The sequence below is a fragment of the Sycon ciliatum genome, chromosome 11, assembly GCF_964019385.1.
Source record: "Sycon ciliatum chromosome 11, ocSycCili1.1, whole genome shotgun sequence".
Taxonomy (NCBI): Eukaryota; Metazoa; Porifera; class Calcarea; order Leucosolenida; family Sycettidae; genus Sycon; species Sycon ciliatum.
Genome location: NC_088653.1, coordinates 3,725,022 through 3,748,969, shown reverse-complemented (window position 1 = coordinate 3,748,969; position 23,948 = coordinate 3,725,022). Strand labels below are relative to the sequence as shown.

The following is a 23,948-nucleotide window of genomic DNA, read 5'->3' as shown; positions in this document are numbered from 1 at the left end:
TTCCTGGCTTCTTGTATTGCTACAACCACAATGATTGTTTCAAATAAATAAGAAAGAATGGCCGGTTTACATGTTATATATAATTTTCCAAAACTGACAATTATAAGCAAGATACTCACGAGTCTTATCGTCCAGAATAAAGAATAAAGAAAATCGACGGGTTCGCGTACCTGGCAGGTCAAGAATAAGGAGTCATACAACTCCCTGGTCAAGAACCATCTTTCCGCTTCCGTGGGACGCCACCACCCCAGGATCAGCTGTCAGATATCGTCCAGAAGGCAGCACTATAATGACACTGTGTTACTGGCATTCAAGGACGTTATGTTTAGCTCCGTCACTGCTGGAATACGCGCACCAACCGCATTCCAACACGAAGGGTCTAAGTTATAAAATAAACTTTGTGGAGACCATGATCCATTTCATGTTGTAGTTGTGCTGGGCAGAGAGTTTTCCAGTTAATTGTGGATCGCAGCTCAGCTAGGACAATATGCTGCTTCCATGTAGGACTATACTTTGAAAGCCTTTGTATCATGGCATTATGATTCCACGTAGAGTAGCGATGTCATAGAGCAATGTGTTAAATTACTACCACCCCGCATCATTCTATCTTTCATTTTCATTTCTCTTCTCTCAGCTTCTGCTTCTTCATAAGCTGTTGACGGAGACTCCCTCGATTTAGGCTTAAGCTGTGTTCCCAACTGGCGCGTGGACGCGGTACGCTTGCGGTTCATGCGTGCCCAAACGCGCGCTCAAGTTTTCAAAAAAAAAAACAGCTGTCCGAGTCGTATCTAGCGCATGCGCCACCTTCGATTACTACTTTTTTGACCCCGCTAGTCAAAGTGACTGTGGCATGTACGCTGATACATGCTTGATATGCGCTGAAAATTACAACATGTTTAGATTTCCCTTTCGGCACGTTTCTGCATGCAACGCCCCCAAAAGCCAACAAAAATACGCCCAAACGCGTGGTTTCACGCGTACACGCGCCAGTTGTGAACACAGTTTAAGGCCGGTTGAGAATCCATAAATACGAACACAGAATACAAAATCAAGACAGTACATGGGTTAAGGCCACCCATAATACCTGTCTGCCGGCAAAAAGTTATTCGAATGATGTTCCGTTTGGTGTGTTCACAGCCATTGATTGTGGACAGCCAGGAAACCCGCCTTTTGGCACACTATCAAGTTCAAACTCCACGACCTTCGAAGCCATCTGGCATGTGACATGCGATACTGGCTATAAAGCAAATAACAGTGTGTCACAGACAACTACTTGTCGAGATAATGGGATTTGGTCTCCTCTCTACAATCCTTGTATTGGTGAGTAGTATTTTAGTATAGAATTTATTCATATTTCTCTAGGGCAGTCCCCACAGACCTATGGTCTCCGTAGGCCGCGGTCACGCATGCAATTTTTTGGGCGGCCCCGCCAAAGCCTGACTTACGCTTCAGCCGTTGCCTCGGCAACGGCGGAGGTGTAAGTTACGCTTTGGCGGAAAGTTTGGATATCGCTACGACAAAAAAATGCGAGCGGAACCTCCGCTTTCGCGGATCCTCTTTGGCGGAACCTGCATGGTGATGGCTTTGGAGTTTGGTGTGCTACTTCTACACAGAGTTCTGCGGTTGTTTGGTTGCCATTCGGTATTCAGTTTTCATATTGTTCTTCTTTGCCAATGAACTGTACGTTCTGGAGATCTTGCAAACGATACTGCATCGTTATGAGTGGATAGTTGGTGAGGCAATCCGTCTCCCAACTCATGTGCCCCGATCGCGGACGATCTCCAACTCTCTCCTTCTCTCTCCAAGCAATGCGTCCAACAGAGTATGCAACACTAGGACTGCAACCAGGGAGTAGTAGAGTACTCTGCCACACCCTCAGTGCAACTGCAGGCATCCACGCAGTCGCTGGAGTTGATGATGGATCATGGAGGAGCCAATGACACTCTGCTATACAACTATTTGAAATTGATATTGATGTCAACTAAACTATTATTCAAATACACCCGCACTGGGCCGCCGTGAATGTGCTCCAAATCCACGAGTGTACATGACAACCGGTCGTTCAAGGGCAAGGTGCATCAGCACCTACGACAAAGCCGCCGGCATTGGGCTACAGACTCGCTGTAACACCCCATATACCCACAATCAACTCCCTCCCACTCACTTATCCATTTACATGGGTTTCATAATCCCGTCCATGGTGCGCTGGATAGGGCTAATGCCGAGACCCTAGGTCGGCGTTGCTAGTCCCGCCTCACCGGCACAGGCTCCCAGAGAGCCCCTACTAGTACATTTTCTGTCTTTCTCCTTTGTTGTCTCGATCATTATTTTCTTTTGTCTTCTTCTCCCTCTTTGTTATGGTCTATCAGTAGGAGGTGCATTCTGTGAAAAAAACACCTGCCTGAGAGACCTTGTCGAAGGCTCCAGCAACGTCAAGTGCAAGTACAAGTTCTGTGCCCCCACGTCCAATTGAGGATGACCAGGATAGGTGTAGCGCTGTAAGAGCATCAGCTGTGCCCAGATTCCGTTTAAAGCCGAAGTGATTCGCTGCAAGCAGTGAGTTACCTTCGAGGTAGTTCGTAGTTTGGTTTGGGGGATCTGATCTATCCTCCCCTCCGCTTAGGAGCCGCATCTGACGCCTGATCATGGGGTGGTGGCGTCCCACGAAAGCGGAAAGGTGGTTCTTGACCTGGGAGTTGTACGACTCATTGTTCTTGACCTGCCCGGTACGCAGACCCGTAGGATTTATTATTTTATTCATTAAGTTCGTAGTTTGCATGTCCACAATGGTCTCCATTAGCTTTGATATCACACTAAGGAGAGACACGGGGCGGTAGTTCTTGAGCTGTGAGCGAGATCAGCATTTATGCAGAGGAACAAGATTGGTGAGCACCAAGGCCTGAGGTTGGTATCCATGCCGGAGGCACAATGAGAAAATCTTGGCAAGGACCGGTGCGAGCACCGAAGCACATTCTTTCAGGACACTGGGGCGATGCTGTCCGGCCTCGTCACTTTAAACTCACGCTCCTTTCAGGTTGCACCGCCGTGTAAGCACACAACTGGCAGATTGCTGAGACATTCCATGTCCTGACACCTAGACCCAACCTCTTTCCAATGCGCAAACCAAAGTCCAACAAAGGAAGGTCCGTGATGAAGAGCCAATATAGGAGTTACTTGGTCCGCGCCAGCAATATTGTGGCATATCTTACAGCTTTGTTTTTATGTCGCCAATGCTCACTTGGCAGTAATTTTTATCCCGATTTTGGTAAGTAAGTTAGTTTACTAGTACTTTAGAGGTCCACCTAGATTTTGAGTGGATTTCGAGAATGGCGGGTGGGTGATTCTGATTGATACAACACCGCATCAAAATAGGTTATCTTGTCACACTGCGCAAGCAAGAGCAGTGTGACGCTCAAGAAAGTAACTGGCTACTCGGAATTGCTTCCATTTTGCAAACGGCCGAGATCGCTCACCTCAGGTATCGCTTGCCAAGATGAGATCGCAGTTCCCTCACCTCCAGCTCAACGAGCGGAGCATCCAGTGGAGATTTGCAAGTACTGTAGCAGTCATCGTTCAAAATAGATCTTGTCAAGAACGGCGACTGATTTGAACCACACAGGCAGTCGTGCTGCCCACGCGAAGTCCTATAGAGAAGGCGACCATCACGATCGACTACCCTTTAGAAAATAGCCAGGCAGTGGAGAGGAAGAGAGATGAGCTTTCTAAAGTGAGAGTGTCGATCCCGAGCAAAAACTATTTGTCACCTGCGCCGAGAGCAGCAACGAGGAGGACCAAAACAGTATTAACCTTTCCTTGGAAAATAAATTCCTCAAGGCCAGTTGTCAATTGGTACCTTACTTTCCATCATATCAAGTTTTATCAGCTCAAGTGCACGCGTTGATGTCCGGCTGTGCGGTGCTGAACCACAGCTCAGATAATTAGTGCATTGCCCATATAAGGAACAAGGAAGCAAGTGCTACCACATTCCTTCTCCGTTTCTCTCTAGTAATGGTTCATGAATCCGCCCAGTCCACATTTCTTCTCCGTTTCTCTCCGTTTTTCTTTCCTTTCAGTTGCGTCTACTTCTCTGCTCTGTTTTATTTTCTCTTTTCGTTCGTCTCTCTTGATATTTGTACTTTGTACTGTTGAGGCAACGAACTGAAATAATAAAACCAAACCAACCAAACCAAACACGAAGAGCGAAACCAGCATACATGAACAGTACTGGAAAATCAACTTTGTCTGCCCATGGATCCGAGCTTTGCAATACCTTTTATGGTTGACAATCAGTTTGTATTAAAAAAGGGCAACTTGGAGGCACAACTCTTAATAATGGGATGAATGAAACTATGTGTGCACTTAGATCATAATCATTTGCAACGAATGAAGTGTTCCAGAAGGTTTTCTTTTCACAATTATCAATGTAAACCATTGATTGAAGGGAATATCAAGCATTGATAGGACTTACAGGTATACAGGCACCAGCACTAGTAATTATTTCCTGTATATCTGACACAGAAAGAAGGAAACCCCACATATTCTCTCCCCTTTGACAAGCCTTTTTGTGCTAGGTGTTCTATTTGGCCCTTTCTCCAATCAAAACAGATCGCCTACCCAAGAAAAAGAGAAAACAACTTCGTAGAATTGTTTTTCTGTGCAGTTGCTCATCAATTATATCAGTTGATGATTTCGTTCTGCAATTTTTGTTGACATTAGATATTACTTTAACCACATGTTTTGGTTTTGTGTCTCTGATGAATTATAAATGTCAACAACTCAACCAGTCAAAATTGGTCCAAGAACATTGCCCTCTTTGGTGGTTGGAGAGGCGCGCCCTGCAACCACCGTACTAACCACTGCTAGTTCAGCCAGCAATTCCAATGGAATGGCCGGGCTGGTAACGAAGGCGGTCACACAGACACATGACCAAACCTCGAGCGGGCTGGCAACGAAGGTGGTCACAAAGACACATGACCAAACCTCGAGCGGGCTGGTAACGAAGGCGATCACACAGACACATGACCAAACCTCGAGCAGCCAGGAGCTTCGTTCACGTCCTATCAGCACCACTACCCACTGGCCTAGTCATGCGGTCAGCACCAATAGAAATGGGACTCAACGTGCTGTCAGTAACACTAGGGATGGGTCTAGAGTTACTCAGTCATTATCTAAGACCAAGCTCAGTAAGTGCTGCACTTCTATTCGTATCTACTCAGGACTTATGACAGAATTTTAGACGTATATGGTGTGGTGAAATAGGAGAAGGACAGAATGTTACGAGTTATGACTAACTGTCCACCAACGTAACCAGATCATATACAGTCAGCGAGTACGACAAAATGGCCCAAAACTGAGAGTATCATTTTGTCCTTCTCCTATTTCACGTTATCACTCTCTTAGTATTGACTCCCATTGATTTTCGCTATACCTAAGCAGTCAAATATTCCTGCATATTTCACTCCCTAGGGCTATATTGACTGCTTATATTTGACTGCTTAGGGGTTGCGCAGTTGAACGGTGCCTAGTGCAGCATTGTCACTGCATGAGTAGGTGGTGGTGCAACGGTTGTGCAATCATAAAACCGGGATTCATGAGGTTATCGTTCTGGAATTTGAAATACGAACTGTTTGTCGTGATATATCAAATATTGACTTCGTACTTGCTCGGTATAGGAAATAAAAAAAACTCGTAAAAGACCTCGGCTTCGCCTCGGTCTTTTACTCGGCTTTTATTTTCTATGTTGACCTCATACTCAGTCAATATTAGATACATAAATTAATATTAGATTATCTAAGAAAGGGTTTGCTCCCCACACCGGAGCTCGCGCTATTCTGCCGACATTACTTGACACTTGACTGACTCACGACTAAAGTAAAGTAAAGTCGGCGGAATAGCGCGAGCTCCGGTGTGGGGAGCAAACCCTTTCTTACAAATCATCGCTGAAGTCGCAACCACTACTTCATTAGATTATCTGATACATAATTTAATTTGGCTCACCATCCGAGTATAGGGTGTGTTGAGCCAAAGACATATTATGTAACGTGGAAAATGCGGGGGCAAGTTACGTGATCCAGTCCACCAACTAAACCAGATTTTGGACAGTCAGACGTGCACAATCTAGCACAAACCTGACAAGGAGTACTGAGAAATTCCCTGGCAAGAAAGTCGGCATGAGCAATCTGGTTTTAATAGTTGGTGGACTTATATCCACACTTTTTCCATGTCACAATTCTTTGGAGACATTATGTATTTTAGGAATAAGCTGCATGGAGACAATAGCTTTATTGTAGCAATCATCAGAATCAGTGAAGCGGACATTGGACGTAGTAATCAACAAGAATACAATATGGATAACAAAATTTGCGAACAAGAAGTTCATAAGGGAAATAATGAATTATAGCAATAAATGTGGAAGAGAAAAAGACATATGGGTACGAGTTAAGAGTAACTCTCCATCACTGTAACATGATACTATATACAGTTTCTGACTGTATATAGTATCATGTTACAGTGATGGAGAGTTACTCCTAACTCGTACCCATATGTCTTTTTCTCTTCCACATTTATTTATGGCTCAACATCCGAGTTTCATATAGCAATAAACACCAATATATAAATGTAGAAAGGAAAAAGACATTATGGATACGAGTTAAGAGTAACTCTCCATCACTGTAACATGATACTTTATACAGTCAGAAAGTGCAATAACTAGCCACTAAACTGACAGAGTACTGAGACATTCGACGTCCTGACACCTAGCTTCAACACATCTCCGTAGCGCTAACCGACAGCCTTCCAACTTGGAAGGTTCAAGGTTACGGAAAGACCAAAGAGGAGAAGGCAAGCGCAACGAAAATGAGCAAAAGCTACAGTCCCAACGGAACAAAGAATGTCGATTGTTACTGGACGATGACGTGACCATCATGTCTTTTTCCTTTCTACATTTATTTATGGCTCAAGATCCGAGTTTCAAATTGCACACCAATATATAAGTGAATGAAAAACAGGAGAAAAGAAGGTGAAAACTAGTACGACTACGGGTTATGAAAGTACGATTACTCAATCTGCGGACAGCATGCTGTTTCGTTCTTTGTGAACTCTTCAGCGCAGCACAGAGAAAATGAGGCCGAACGTGATAGCAATGAAAATATAATTTCCAAAGCCAGATTTAAATCAGGCCCGAACGTACCTTGCCAGAGTGCTCAAACTACTGCGGAATGCAAACAGCAAAGGCACTACCCCACATGAGAGTGCGCAACTACTACAAGAACAGCAAAAATACTCAATCAGTGACGATTATGTATTTGAATCCAAGTAAGAATTTTTTGTCAAAGCCAATTTAAAGGTTTTCAATGCATTTTCACGATTATGGCAACCACGAGTGAGGAAAACTCTTCCCGGTGGAGACAAGATAAGGTCTTGGCTGATTTCAAATAATGTAGAGTTCATGCTGGCTTCACCCTGACAAAGTGCTAGACTCTCGGGGGTGGAGAAGTGCTCATACACCAACTGGCGTCTGTCTAGGGACCGGCGGATTCTGCTCGAAAAGGTGGCAGATTCTGCTCGAAAAGCCATACAATACCTTATGGCGGGCAATTCCTCGAATTCTGCTCCATTTTTTATCCACATACCAAACATGCATGAAACTTACCCGAAAAAGTACCGAACTCTGTCAATTTTTCTGCCGGCAGAATCCATCGGACCCTACATCAGTCCCGTGAGTTTTCCCCGTAATATGAGAGCCTGTGGTAGCAAGTCCCATGTCTGCGTGGGACACATTTTAATTGTCCAATCTATATTAACAAATAATGAAAGCTCGGCCTACTTAAAGGTCCTGGCTGTACTGATTAGGTCTTTATAGCCGAAACAGCTTGAGAAACAATACAGTTCGTTTACAACGGTGACGCCATTTCCACGTCCTTTCTGCGCTGGGTGAGCAATGGATGGGTGGGTAGAATGTTGTCGTAGTATTAATGATCATGGTATTCCATCCCTCCACCTATGAAAATTACCACTTACATCATACAAGATGAATGGAAACCAGATAGGGTCACCATCCAGCCTCAACAAGCGCTCGAAAATGGTGTCCAAGTGCCGACACGAGAACGAGTATCTCCTACAATACCACGGTGTCACCTAAATATGTCTTTACAGCCTCCTGCCCACACCATTCACGTTCACACAGCCGGCTTGCTCATAGCACCTTACCCACACCATTCACGTTCACACAGCCGGCTTGCTCATAACACCCTGCCCGCACCATGCACGTTCACACACCTTGCTCATAACACCCTGCCCACACCATTCACATTCACACATCTTGCTCATAACACCCTGCCCGCACCATTCATGTTCACACACCTTGCTCATAACACCCTGCCCACGCCAGCCACATACATGTGCACTACGCTAATATCACACTCCTAGCTCTAGACTATAGCCTCCTGCCTACAACATCCACGCACATTGCTCACCACCTCCTGCCCGCACCAGCCACACATTCTGCGCTAACATTCCACTGCTAGCCTCTGCCTTCAACAACCACACACTCTGCACACAGCCTCCTGCCCAAAATAACACCGCTAGCCCACACATTCTCACACAGCTTATTACACCACCCTCTCCTGGCATATATACTGTCATGGTCGGCACCCAATCTTCATGTTGCCTGATGATTGCGAGAGCTTGAACTTGAAGTAGCAGCAAACAAGCATTGCTTGTCCTTGTTGCTCTGTTCTGGACACCAGATAAAAGAGTATGTATCTACCTTGCTATGACAACGCCTTCTCCCTTCTTTCACAGATCTTAGAATGTACACCGATTAATATAACAGTTTTAAATGTTGAAGCTCAAGCAGTTCTAGATGTGTCAAGAGGGAGCCTGTCATATTACGGAACTCCCCCCACCCCTTCCCCCCCCCCCCCCCACCCAGTTGCATACTGTCAAAGTTTTTCGTTTCTAATTTTTAAATGTCGTTACACTTTTTTATTTTCTACCGCTGTCTCGTTTAGAATTGGACAGGGATATGGAAAAGACCAAGGACAAAGATGCGTGGCTGCTGCCAGTTGTTTATAGTGGACTGTTCGTTCTTGCAATAGCAGGCATTTGGCTTCTGGTGTATCTGCGCAAACGGTTAAGCTTGCCCCGAGCTGTAGACGACTATCCCTTTAATGACAGCACCAATGGACAGTATTCTTTGGACGTGAATGACTCCCCAATCGGGTGAGAGCACATGCCATTATGATGGGTATTGATGATTTGTGCTGTTAAAACGTATCATTAAGCCGAACTGAACCTCAGCATATTTCGCTTCCCCGACAGCTGACCAATTTTCTACAGTCCAGGCTTACCAGTGAAAATGGAGCCTTTTCACACACTAATGTTCTAGTCTGATGCAAGTCTTCGGTGGGCATGCATGCATGCACGACAAAATGACTAAACAATTTACTTCTTGTACGTTCAAAAGGTCTCCTTTCCCTGAAGTCTAACTGAATGATGAGATTCTTTTTTTCCATTGTTGGTCAAGTGGTTTCAGCCTCCCATTATGAGAGAGCAGGACATTGTTTCAGAATTTTATTATACTGGTCAACATTCTGAAGTCTTGGATATTTTTGTGCTGCCGCTCCGGCTGCAGCTGCTGCTTCCGTTGCTTGAGGTGTAACTCGCTACAGTCGTTTTGAGTCATGCCATCAACGTTTTGTTTCCTCTTCTTTGTTCCCGTTGTCATCCTTGTTGATGTTGACACAGGACTGCCAGGAGCTCCTTCAAATTGGTTACTGTGCCGGAAACAGATGACTGCGCCAAAGATAAAGATGACGACATCATGCTGTGTGAGAAATATCAGAGTATTATGAAGAGATCTCAAAGCTTAGAGGGGACCAGTTCCTGTTTGAAAGGACAGTTGGAGGTACGGACGCGGCCAGACAAGAATGATGATTCTTACGTCATCACGTACATCAAACACAGAGACATTAGGTAAGGTACCAAAATCTCGCGCACACAAGACTTGTAATGGTCTTGTAGTCGAAAAGTCACTGTTTTCTGTCCTTGCCAAAGTGCATTTTCGTTCCATTATAAGACCATGGATCAGAGCAGCAAACCGAACATTCGGCTCGATAGCATGGAAGCGGCGTTGACTGGACTTTGCATGTTCTCGATTTTCAATGTGCCAGTGCTGGAAAGGAACATTCCACACAACTTGTGTGGCTCAAAAGATGCGAAGATCAATCAAAGGGGAAGCTATGCGAACAAGAATCAAGAAACGTGTCAGTAAAACAGCGCTGTGATTCAACTATGAAAATTAAGATGGCCTATAACAAGCAGTAATGAGCAGCAGTTTCACACGACGATCGGTTACTTGTATAGATAAGGACGGCTCATCAGGTGTGCAGGAAGGGACTCGCGTGGAGAGCGAAGGATAAATAATATTAATCTCTTTGTCTGTCAAATCCTATCTATTGGATTTTTCCCAATTTTTGGGATAGAATGATCATACCTTACAAAGTAACTTTCTTTCCTCAAAAACCTGTTGGAGTCTGCATTCCGTGTTTATCAGAGATGATGCTTGCCAAGTTTCACCAGCACATGGGCTTAACTTTATCTGTAACAGGCCTTCCCGTGCAAAGGTGTCCCGAATTTTCAAAATCCTATCATATAGGATTTGGCCTCCTCGAAAATTGATTTTGTTCTTCCCAGTTTCCAATGCCCATGAAACCATAGTTTGTAATATCCGAGCCTAGACATATTTCTTATTGAGCTTACAAACAAATTCTATGCATCTATGGCTAAGAATAATCACCTCCTAGGCTAGCACCAACACAGTATTCCACTATTAATATGTGTACATACTTGAACACAACTGATTTAGTAAATGCCCCAAACATGTATTGTCTTAAGTTCATATTGATCTGCGAGCACTTTGCAACACTACTTCAATGCTAGGATGGTGCTAATGTTCGTCTATTCCATTCCAAGTCTATTTCTACCACTTGTAATGGCAATTCATGAGCAATAATTGCACACAGATACGCACAGATTTCCTGGGGGTCTTAGCCATTGAGCAACCTCTATTCATTCATTTTAAATAAAGACAAGCATTGTGGGAAAGATCAAAATGCATCTTCGATAACATTGCTTCCACTTCGACCATTTTCGAGGCTGAAAATGCATCTTGAAGTCTTATCCTATATTATAGGATTAACTGGTGACAGACATAGAGATAGAAAAGAGAAATGGGCCAAGGAACTACGAGTTACGCGATAATGTCTACTATCATCACCAGTTACTAAACAATCAACTCATATGATAACATTGCACGACACTGACCGACGGTACTGACGTTCTACAGGTAACTGACTAACAGCTCTAGCACATCTTGGATGCACACTCCAACAGCCTTCCAACTTGGAAGGTTCTAACTTATAGCATAACATTCTTGAATCGTGGTTTGACCGTATTGTTCAATGATCTAGCCAGTGTCGTCATCGACATGCATAAACACCCGCCAATGTCATTCACAGCTGAGACTTTCATCTTGGTTGCGCTCACCTTCCCCTCCTTGTGTTATGCGATAAGTTAGAACCTTCCAAGTTGGAAGGCTGTTGGAGTGCGCATCCAAGACGTGCTAGAGCTGTTAGCCAGTTAGTTGTAGAACGTCAGTACCGTCGGTCAGTGTCGTGCAATGTTATCGCATGAGCTGATTTTTTAGTAACTGGTGGTGTTAGTGGACATTATGGCATAACTTGTACTTCCTTGGTCCATGTCCTTAAGAGAGCATGTCTGAGAATATCAAAGTATGTGTGCAGGTAGGTTCCCTTTGGGGTGTGGATCGATTGTGCAAAGCCCTTGAAACAGTTTCTGAAGGGAACCTTGAAATTTGGATACCCCTCAGAAATGGCCGAAATATCACATTATTTATGGGTCTAGAAACGAGTCACGCCACAGCGTATACGAACAAGCTATGAACAAAACTCCATCAAGCCAACATTGCTTCACCTTAGAAGAGTTCCTGGAGCAGTACCGCTTAGCCACGCCAGGATCCCAGAAGACGAGGTCCATCACCCCCTGACGCCGAAAATGATCGTCTTGAAAATAGCCAATTTATAAGCGCTTGCAAAACAGCCAGCTACGTCCTCAATTGGCCAGAACTATACACCGGCAGATAGTAGAACACCTATTCTAGCGCTGAGGACATGTCCCCCATCTTCCTTTTGGGGTTTTCTTGAAATAAACTTTTATGAATTTTTCCACTCGACCATGCTGAAATACGGCCAAAGTCATACCTGCGCAGGAAAGCTCGCCCCTCCGCGACGTCTCCTCAGCAATTTCTACTCCAACACTACTCACAAGGCCGCAAAACAAAGTGTATTGCTGGCTCTGACAAGGAAAAGCAGCGGTGATCCCTTGTCACTCCAAACGGCAAGCTTCTCCTTGCGCCACCAATAATTCTTTGTGCGACTGTTGATGCTCTTAAAAGCTTAAACGCTCGAGATTACGGTAATAATTAAAAAAAAAATTGAATAGTACGTGTGAATAGTACGTGTGAGGCACGAAATAGGAAATCTAGGTTGACAGTCTATTTTACAACATCTCAAGACACGGTGGAAACACCGGCCAATATAAGGAAAGTGGGTGAAAGCCAACCACTGCGATATATGTAAGTATGATGCGTTAGGAGCGACACGGAAGAGCAGCAGAAGCATTAGCAGCAACAACTCCGAACAAAAAGCCAAAAGCAGCCATGATTATGAGGGAGAACGAAAGCGTGTGTATTAAAGGCCGCGGTCTGCGGGATCATACACAGTTTTGTGGCAGGGTCGGTACCTGAGATAGTAGAACCTATGAAGAGGGAAGCCGAGGCGGAGATCACTCCTCGAAATTGGCCAGCATCCCAGGAGAAGACCACGTGGATTATACAGATACATTTCCTAGTCGTTCAAACTAGAAATACAGACTACGGTATATGATGGGTGGAAAACATAGGGGTTATGTTGAAAGGCTGGACATTCTGGGGCATAACTTCTGTTCATTGAGCGCTCACATGATGGGCTCTTAGCAGCTTAGCTCTAAAGCATGAAACAGGCGCAAGTGCAAATGTTCGAACGCTCTATATCATAATGCACTAAATGTGAGGCGTGGAATTATGATGGTATCTATTCCCGAGAGTGGGCTTACCTGGAAAGAAGCAATATTAGAATAGTTATATAATATGTCCAGTGTTCTGACACGAAACTCGGAGTTACAGCGGAATGAGACTTGTTTGATTCATTGCTGTGTAATATTGTAATATGTCCATTGGATAAAAGCTTCGTAAGTTTATAAACAAAAATAAAAAATTCGACGGGTTCGCGTACCGGGCAGGTCAAGAACAAGGAGTCGTACAACTCCCTGGTCAAGAACCACCTTTCCGCTTCCATAAGTTTATACGTACGCTGTAAAGATCAGTTCGGTTCAGAGAATCCCAAACTCTTCTTGCGCGTTTTGCAAATACTTGTCTGAGTGTGGCTTCAAGACAACCAGCATAATTTTACCTTTGGAGGATAATTTCTCACCGTATTTGTCATTACATTTGGCGCAATGTTGATGGTTGTGGCACGGACAGTCATGACATCGTCGGGAAGCAAGGACGATGGCATTGCCAGTATTTTTTATTTATTTGTTTTTATTCCTATTCTGCTGGGGAATTCCCCACAGGCGTAATCGCCCTTATACAGGGAGTACTGCTTCTAGCGTTACCCTAAAAGCCCATGTATACGCCCACTCGAAAATACGCCCACCGTCCATGTACACGCCCACTCAGGGGAAGTCAACACTTTTGTTTCAAAATAGCGCTCAGGTATGCCGGCAACACCAGTACATGTACAGGTTCCGATACCCAATATACTGCTATCCCTATTCCAAGTATACGCCCGGTTCAAAAATAACGCCCCTGCCCTTGTATACGCCCAGGAAATCGAGGCTGCTATTCTATATGCCCGGGGCCTATACACGGGCTTTTACGGTATTGTTCCGGGTTATAAATGTGATATTTGTGTTGCTGTAATTTGTGATGTTTACGAGAGAGTAGTATTTCAATTGGAATTGAGGCTCAACATTCGAATTTAGCTCCGATTCGATGAATGTTTTCTTTCAACTTGTTTTCGTTGTTGTCAATTTGCCTCACCCTGATTTCAGGCCTCTCGATTGCCGACAAAGTAAATGTGTCAGCCCCTGGTATCAGTCATGGCCGCGAAATGACAACCACACGAGGATGTACACAGATGAGGGAGCGAGTCATCCATCTAGTACTGGGCCCAGCAGGTCCAAGATTAGAAAGTAAGGCCTCTCTGTAGTATGTGTGTTTACACAATGCAGGGCTGGAGTTTAAACTGCCTGATTAATGGTGGACATGCTTACCATGCAATAAGGCCTTCCCTACCATATTACGCATCTGCAAGCCTGGTACATGCACTATTCAGGTGGGGTTGAGAGCAATCTACGAGAAAACGCGTTTCACTCTTCTACCCATGACGTTATAGTAGTAGTAGTAGTAGTAGTAGTAGTAGTAGTAGTAGTAGTAGTAGTAGTAGTAGTATTAGTTTTATTTATAGTGGAGAAACCAAAACAGGCAGATGCCTAACAAGAGAGCTTGGAAGCTCAGGGCCCTACGCTATGTTTTTTTGCCTTGATGACCTAGACAAAAAAAACATAGGGATATTATAAATTCTAAAATAAATTCCTTTTTAAGATATAACCTGGGATTCGAACCCGCACTATCGCGCGCCCTGCATGCATCCCCCGATACACTTCGCATACATACTAATTCTTCCAAGTTGCTTCACGTTATGATCTTGCATTTGAAAGCCCTATTTGAATATGCATTGTGGCCAGCCGTCTTTGATGGCACGGGACGGTACGGGACAGGTACGGGACAGATACGGGACAGGTACGAGACAGGTACGGTCGAGGGTAATACGACACCGTCTACCGCCTTGATGACCTAGGCAAAAAAAGCATAGGGATGCTATAAATATTTCAATCCTCCTATTTTTTTAGGCATAACCTGGGATTCGAACCCGCACTATCACCCTACATGCATTCCCCCATACCCTTCGCATTCATACTCATTCTTCCAAGTTGCTTCATGTTATGATCTTTCGTTTGAAAGCCCTATTTGAATATTGCAGCCAGCTGTATGTGGCCAGCTGTGTTTGATGGTACGGTACGGTACGGGACAGGTACGGGATAGCGCCAGGCGTGACACAAACACACAAACAAACAAACACCAAATTAAAGCTGTGTGGACCCTGGCTAGTGTTGTGTCAACAAACGCAAACACACGAGGTAGGGTTTGTGACTTATCTTTCAGAAGACAAAGAGAAAAGACTTCTTGTCCATAGGAAAGGACAGGCAGAAAACCGTGATGCATGTGTGTACTAGTTTGCGTACACACGCGAGTGCAAAAGGGCAATGCGTACAACAGGCAGAACATATATGGGTACACCAGCTAGCGCCAGACGTTACTGAAGTAACGTCATCTGCATAGCTACGGTAATAATATAATTTTTTTTTATTTTAGCTACTCGACAATGCAACCCCCCCCCCCTTTTTTCGATGCCAGGTTGCAACGCTAACGCCGAGACCCCCGGTCGGTCGAGTTGCTCCCTGTACATCGGCACGTCGTCCCTACATCCCCTGTGTCTTGTTTTGTGTTTGTCTCCACATGTCTCTTTGTATGGCTGTGTTCCCAATAAAAAATATTTAAAAAAAACAATGGACCCACTGTGTAGGGTGGAGGAGGGGGAGACATGGCTAATGGTAAATAGTGCCGGAGAAATAGAGCAGTTCCAGCACAGCTACCGAAACATGGGCGTAAAGCAAAAAGCAGGCAAGAATGTGTTGTAAAGCTCTTGACTTGAAGGCGGCCAGTTTGGTGATGCCTTGGATATCCGCATGGAGGGAATTCAAGAGAACTGCGCCAGCATGTGTCACCAATTTGGTATAATGTCCAGAATCAGCTGCAGGGACGATAAGCAGGTTACTCTTGCCTCCTCGAGTTCTTCGTGACGAAAGAGGTCGAAAAAGGTTTCAAGCAATCTACTTCCTGAAGAACTTAGACGCCATATAAAGCAGAGCAAGTTAAGTTGAATGGTAGCGCGCAAGGGACAGACATGTACACGCTCAAGCAGCGTAACAGTGGGGGTCCGTGGGGGCATTTTACATACAGCACGCAGTGCGCGCTTGAAGAGCCTTTCCAGATGGAGCTCCTGGTTAACAGATAGATATGGGGCATAAGCATTGGATGCATACAGAAACTCGGGCAGCACAAAGCATTTTAAGTAGCAGATACGACATGAGAGGAGTAAAGATGCAACATGGCGGACTAAGACAGCTATTTTAGCAGAAACCCTGATTGCAACACGTAGAACCATTGTCTGCCAGCGCATTGACGTGTCAAAATGTTATAAGTTCTAGGGCGGAAACGATGATACCAATTACTCTGTAAGCGATCAATAATTCCATGCCAATCAAGTAATCGTTGGGTTAAAGATTACTCGTTTAACGGGATTTTGAGTCCAAAAGTACTGAAAATCTTTGTTTTGTGAAGTTTGGACTAGTTACCATTGTTAGTATGCAGTTGCATTGGGCATGGTGCATATTTTGAGGTTAAATTGACTTCACAACTGCCATATTTCGGAGCTACCCTGTCAGTAATGCAGTTTTTTAGTATTATGAAGACCTAGCTTTTGGAAACAGAGTGATTTTTGCGCAAAATTCTGACACTATTTGCCAACCATTATAATCGATCGTTAAGCTAAAGAGTAATCGATAGGTGAAAGTACGCGATCGTTTCAGCCCTAGTTATAACCCCTCTTTTAAAAAGTTCTAACCAATTTCATTGTCGTATTGCATTTCCGCTTGTTGATTTTTCTGCCGCTTCTTGTTCTGTTTGCAATTCTCGCGCTACTGCTGCGTTACATATTGCGCCTGCGCTTGCTTTTGACGCCACCACTACTTTTTCGGTCACTTCTGTAGCCCAGCTGCTGCTGACGACACTGCTGCTGCAGCTGCGACTACAACTGTTGCTGCCTCTGCAGGCTGCTGCTGCTGCTGCTGCTGTTGCTGCAGCTGTCGATGTTTTGTTTTTTTTTTCTTTATAATTATTGTTGTTGTGGACTTGTCTGTGTTGTGTAGGTTGCCTAGTAGATCCTTGAGTTTGGTGTCAGGAGATACATTGGATTATGGAGCTTTGGATGAACTTTCCTCCAACATATACAAGGAGATTCCCCGCCCAAAGAAGCGAGGCGAAAGAAAAGCCGGCCATGTGACCAAATGTTATGATAATGCAATGCCGCCTACCTCGGCGGAAGAGATTCAAGTGTACTCTGCCGTGCAGAAGAAAACGCATGGCCCAACCGGTGGTGAATCCCACCAATCATCCACCACAATCAACAGTGACATGGACTCTAATTCTTCAAACGACTCGGATCTCGGCAGATCAGTGACGATCCGTAGTAATGTGATGTACCAGAACTCGAAGGAACTAGATTCCAGCGGAAACCAGACGATCCCTAGCAATTCAGTCTCCATGACTGCTGAACCAGAGCAATCTGATCTGTATGTGAATATGATGTACAGTGACATGGTGCCACCGCGTCATGGAAAGAAGCTGTCCCTTGTGAGTGAGGGAAGCTGGGCAAGCAATGCCTACTACCCAGTGCCACAAGATACAGGTGAACACAACTGATCACAAGCCACCGGTAGCCCCGTTGAGGAAGAACACTGTGAAGACGTTTGCGGCAGGCCAGACGCGTGATTGCATACTCTCAATGGCAAGAGATTTCTTTAGTGCAGAATGCAGTTGGTGATATTTTATCCCAGCGCATTTGTCCTGCGCAGACCTTCCTGGCTAGAAACGAGATGTCGTCCGTGAATTGGGTATCGTCCATTTGAACACGTCAGAAACCGGCCATGCCTTTCACGCAGGCCAAGGTCACTATGTAAACTCTAATGCAGGATTGCTACACATACATACGTGCAACAATATAAGCACAGGCTTAGTATAGAATTTCCCAACTCCCTCTTCTGATTCAATCTGCTTCGGACGTGAGCGACGCAGAAACGCTGCGCCGTTGCCATACAATACGTGTGATCAATTGACTGGCGTAGTATTCATTGTCCATGAACCACGTTTCCTTGTAGTCTTTGCAGTATTTGTAATGTACATGACAATGCGGATTTCCATGAGAAATAACTCTTTTGTTCTAATCCCTCCCACAATTGTTCCTGTTAGAAAGTTGCATATCTGTTGTAGCCTTATAATTAGCTGCTTTTTCACTTAGATTGTAAAGTTTTACCGACTATTTTTTTTGTGTTTCCCAATTGAGGTACCCTGTAATGTGTGAGTGGCTGCAATGCAGTCTGCGAGTACTTAGAAAAGTTTCCCAACTACCTTCATTAACCCCTGGGGTATTTTGTCCCTCTGTAACCATCGGCTGAGAATGCTTCCGAAGTGCTTATGAAATCATCGGAATGCGGATTTCCATGAGAAATAACTCTTTTGTTCTAATCCCTCCCGCAATTGTTCCCGTTAGAAAGTTGCATATCTGTTGTAGCCTTATAATTAGCTATTCATTCTAAGAATTAGTGTGTACTGAGCGCTCCAATTAAATTTAATCTTAAACTAGCCTACTTACACCCGTAGCAGGCGCGAGCCAGTCCAGTGTGGAATGCTACTCATATTCTCTCCTTCTTTCGGAATGTGCTAAATTTCTGACAAACATGTCCTACCTCATCTCTAATATGCTATACTATAGACACAGAGTCGGCATTCCAACCCCGGCGCAGGTGGTCGTTGATCTTTTAAAACAGATGTTTGCGCCGATTACAGAGAGTGACCAAGGTTTACTAGTTCCATTGAATAATGCGAGTTTGTCAGATCGGAGGCAAAAAGGCAATTGTTGAAGACATGACAAGAAATCCACATCCATAAGGTTATCCTTGACAGACGACAGACGAGTTTTCGCTTGGGAAAACTCCTGCGAGATGGACAGAGGGAATTACGCAGCTCAAGGCGGGGAACATACCACAGACAGCTACCTCAGGTGGGAAATTAGCAAGTCTGATTCTAGCGAGATTAGCGCCTGACGATGTGTAAAACAAGAATCACACAATGACTGATCAATTGGTGTTTAAATTAGAAACGAAGAAAAGTTATTTTCTGTTAAATGAAATGGAGTCTGTGTGAGTTGGTTAGTTTTGTGTGGATGCAGTGAATGGGACTCTCGGTCTTTGGCCACTTTGGTAAGTTTGCTCTTCTCCCCTCCCACCGGTTTAGGAGCTGCATCTGCGCATTGATCCTTGAGAAATGTAGAATCTACTCTTTTGAGAGGAAAATGCATCTACGAAATACGTAGTCTCTACCTAAAACGGGTACATCAAAAAGAATCCCCCTTCAGCTTTCATCCGGTGTTCAGCATCCCAGAGCCTAGCGCACACCACCGGACGTGTGACTATTATCAAGAGTACCTAACCCCGGGGTTATGTACTCTTGATATTAGGCCATGGTAAAAATTATCTTAGATTCTCAAGTACGCGCGCACCGATTTTTGGCGGCGCACGACATTTTTATTTCTATGCATGCATATGCGCGCATGAAAACGGTCAATGCGAAAGGCATGAATCAGGGAGTAGTAAAATACCGGTATTTTTCTACTCCCTGGCCTGAATAATAAGTATATGTTATCGCATGGTTGCAAGGGCCTTATGGCATATTATTGCCCCGAGAGGTTAGCCCGAGGGCCGTAGGCCCGAGGGCTAACCTCGAGGGGCAATAATATGCCATAAGGCCCGCAGCAACCATGCGATAACAAATTTATCACATGGCCCACAGAGCAGACCATTGGGCTGCTGTTGAAATTAGCCCAAATGGCAACACATTATGACCACAATGTATATAGATGTGCTATCATTATCAAAACAGGAAAAATGAAGATATTTCTCCTACACCCTAACAAAAAGTCTGGTACAGGCCATCAGAGAGTATACAGTACTGAAAGACGGAGACAGAAAAAAAGTGCCGGCACCGCATCGTCATAGCAATAGACATGGCAACGACAATAAAATACAGCAGAATCATAATTTCAGTCGAAAAATTAAGAGTGCTACCACAAAGAGTTTCTTCATGTTTATATGTGTATCAGGAAGTTGTCAAATACAGTACTGCAACAAGTGCAAGTATTTGACGACTCCCTGGTGTGTAATTCTGAGGACAATTTTTCTTCTTTTTTTCAGCTCCAGATAGCTGTATTTTTCATTGCAAAACATTCCTGAATTGTTGTGTTTGTTGTTCAAGCAAAGGTGAAGGCAGAGGACAGATGAGCCTGGTAAGAGTTTTGCGTGGCACATGAAGGCCACACACAGGCAGTGACTTTGCGAGGATTTGAAAACGCACGACGCTGAGTTGAATTTGTGTTATTTCAAATAATAGTTTGTGATCACAGTACCACTTCGAGCAGAACTGAATCTTATCCACAAGCTTACCGACGGTCAGGCTGCCAACATGACTGAACAAATGATCCCTGCAAGCACCACACGGCAGACGTCCGAGGCCATGTCCATTGCCGGGATGTCCATCTCCAAAAAGAATTCCATCTTCGTCTCAATGCTACACTGCGACTCGTCGTAGAGTCGTACAGTCTACAGAGTCGTCGTAGTCACGCGATCACTGAAATAAACTATTTTTTTGCGGGCAAATAAACTATTTTTTTGCGGGCAATATCGCATATTATTGCCCGCGGCGCGAAAGGTGCTGATTCGCTGGAGTACGGGCAACAATCACGTGCCATGTGATAAAATAAGTATACGAACCTGTGACATACATATGTGTGACCCTATCTTTGGAAATAAGAAAATTTAATAATAGCTATGAAAAGTATGAATGCCGCAGACATCACCACGCAACATGACAATTTGTTCAAGGTTTGGTTTTGTGTGTTTCCAAAATCGATTTTCACGCTCCGATCATCAGTGGAAACACGGAACTAAAGAGATCAAGGGAAAAACAAAGGTTAAAAATCCAAAGACACATGACACATGACGGGTAAAGAGTAAGTGTGACAACCGGGCATGAACAGTGCAGAAACAACTCATGAACACGGGGTGCAAACTCACGAACCTTTGTTTTTCCCTTGATCTCTTTAGTTCCGTATTTCCACTGATGATCGGAGCGTGAAAATCGATTTTGGAAAAACACAAAAAATTGTTGGAAATAAATAAATAAATCGCTCGCTCGCACCGATTTTCACAGGCTCATGACCTGAGAATCAACTATATTCTTGCCATGGCCTTATCGTAAGATTGGTCTGCTTGAATAGGCTGTATGTGAACAGGTCTGCTTGAATAGGCTGTATGTGAACAGGTCTGCTTGAATAGGCTGTATGTGAACAGGTCTATGTTCTAATGTGATGAAAATTCGTAGGCCCAATCAACAGAAAGAAGATATTTAGACAAATATTTTGTTTGACAAATTTCTCATACAGTTATCGGAGAGCCGAACACTGCAACAGTCGTCAACCCCATTAAGTCAAACCTCCAAGACACTGGTTGACTAAAAAGAAGAAAAAATCCCGCTCTACAACGGGTGCAACCTTTTTTCTATTTGACGCACGGGCTCAACATTAGGCAGTACCTGGGCCACGATATATTGCGGATTCAAAATTGACAACCGTGAGGTGTCGGTATCCGGATCAAACTGCACGTACGCCGACCGAAGTGGATGCCACTGGGTATACCTACAAGGGCATAGCCACCAGTCCCGTTGGGCCAGTTTTCACCGGACCATCTTTTCGGCCTTTTATTATCTTTCTACTTTTTAGAAAAGCTGAAGGGAGATCGGCGATCGATCGGTCACAGTACTGTATGTATGATATATGACGCAGCAGAGACCAGGGAGACCTGAATGTGCCTTGTGGTACCAAGAGTTAATATGCTCCCTGGAGCTTATAAACTTCGAAGTACGTTCATACTTGGCGGTGTATGTAATGCTCTCAGGGACAGATAGATGCACCGTACAGGGCTCCCTGATGTCCCCCCGTCTGCAAGCAATGTTTTTCCTTTTCCAAACATGTTCTATAGATCATCTAATTTTCGCTGTCGATAGAATTTCACTGATATCGCCACTTGGTGCCAACCGCTCTAAGTAAATCGCAGGCCAAAGTTTGTCGTAGAGGGAAATGATGCATAGTTACTAGTTAGGCGATGGCTGCATGTGAGTGCAAGAACTACGGTCCGATTTATTTTTTGAAAACCGGCGAAAGTTTGATGACGGCCAACAGTTTCATTTCGGGATCGGCCAAAGTTTCTCACGGGCCAAAAATATCTTTATTGACAGTAGTAGGTCCTACAGTAGACTCGTACGCCCAAGAACGTGGCGCCCAAGAACGTCCGGGCTGGAAATCTAAGAACGCCCCAGCCAGGATTTAAGAACGAACTCCAAGATTTATAAGAACGCGACATTTTTCCTTCATGATCTTGTCCGAGTACACGAAAAACAAGTCCGCAACCACAAACTCTTGTCGGGTCCTCGCGAAAACATCACCCAGTGCACTGCGCTACATACTACACACGTGCATGTAAAGTGTACAACCGGTACATTTAGTGCAAAGAGCATTGTACATGAGCGTCACGGGTCATGTTGGACGCGTACATGTAAAGCGGGATTCACAGAAGCTTTTTTGCGATGCGACACGCGATGCGACGCGATCTGCGATGGATGCGTGCGATGCGAACTCGCGAAATACCATTCACAGAAGAAGTCAGCGATGCGACAAAGTTTTGCTGATTTGGGTACGTCACCATGATATTCGCGCGGTTTGACACAACTTGTAAAAATTTATAGGCAACTCTTGCACCTTTGTACAACTTTGCTGTAGAAAAGGTCAAAATCGTACACCAAATCGCTTGTCGCATCGCATCGCATCGCAAAAGTTGAGCCAAGCTCAACTTCTGCGATGGCCCAGTTGCGGCAGTTGCGTGGGCCGCGACATGGCTGCGATTTGGGGTTTTCCCGGTTTCGCGTCTGTCGCATCGCGTGTCGCATCACAAAAAAGCTTCTGTGAATCCCGCTTCAGAACGCGAAATAAGAACGTAGCCTGGGGCGCTGAAAAATAAGAACTAACTTTGCTAGGCTGGCCCTCTGAAACCGCGTTCTTGGGCGTACGAGTCTACTGTAGTACAGGTCGTGTTTTTTGGAGTGCGTTCACTCTGCACTGCATTCAAATGATTCATGATTTGGCGATCATCTTCTCAAATTTGTTTCAAACACTTGTTTGGCGGTCTAGTTCATGTGGCTGGCGAGCAAAGACTGACAATGTCCGCATCTAGTGATACTAGAGCAGCTCGCAGGGCCAGACGATCGCTGTGCATGGCCCAGGTTTGTTCAGGTGTCTGCAAGTCCGTGGCGGTGGGTCTGCAGAGCGATGCTGACAATTTGTTGGAATCTCAGTGATGTTGATGTCGACAGCGAAGCTGAATCGTTCCCATCGTCTCAAGTAGCGAAGAGACACAAGTTGTGGGCTAGTACATAATCATTAGGCGGCGAACCGGCTGACTTACAACGTTACTTGCGTTCAGCTCTCACGAGTCGTCTGACGCAGTCTTGGACACGCAGGCGACGATCGAAAGTGTCAATGCCAGAATCGAGAGAGTATGCAAGTGCAACGCCGCCCAGAGCATCGTGTTGCTTTCAAGGAAGAACTTGGGCCATGCCTTTGAACTGATGTCGTTGACATGCTCAAGTCGGTGTCAACATCTTTAGTTCCGTTGTACTGTACATGCTTGGGTGGTTAAACCGCACACGAGTACGGTCATACGTACACACACACACACACACATACACCCCCCCCCCCCCCACACACACACACACTACTACTACTACTAGCAGCATGACTGCCCAGATGGGCAAGTGTCAC

The 23,948-nt window shown here is 44.8% G+C and overlaps 1 protein-coding gene across 2 annotated transcripts in view; it reads left to right on the top strand.

Moving 5' to 3' along the window:
- Positions 1-18,664, top strand: part of LOC135827344 (uncharacterized) — a 47,510-nt gene extending 28,846 nt beyond the window's left edge. The window contains exons 9-14 of one of the 2 annotated variants that reach the window (XM_065339857.1): positions 1,138-1,320; positions 4,785-5,183; positions 9,012-9,222; positions 9,748-9,975; positions 14,173-14,313; positions 17,173-18,664. In XM_065339857.1, coding sequence (XP_065195929.1) covers positions 1,138-1,320; positions 4,785-5,183; positions 9,012-9,222; positions 9,748-9,975; positions 14,173-14,313; positions 17,173-17,725 — 1,715 coding nt within the window. In that variant the 3' untranslated portion in view covers positions 17,726-18,664. The remainder of the gene's footprint in view (positions 1-1,137; positions 1,321-4,784; positions 5,184-9,011; positions 9,223-9,747; positions 9,976-14,172; positions 14,314-17,172) is intronic. The other variant, XM_065339858.1, reaches the window with a different exon arrangement.
- Positions 18,665-23,948: the final 5,284 nt, after the last annotated feature.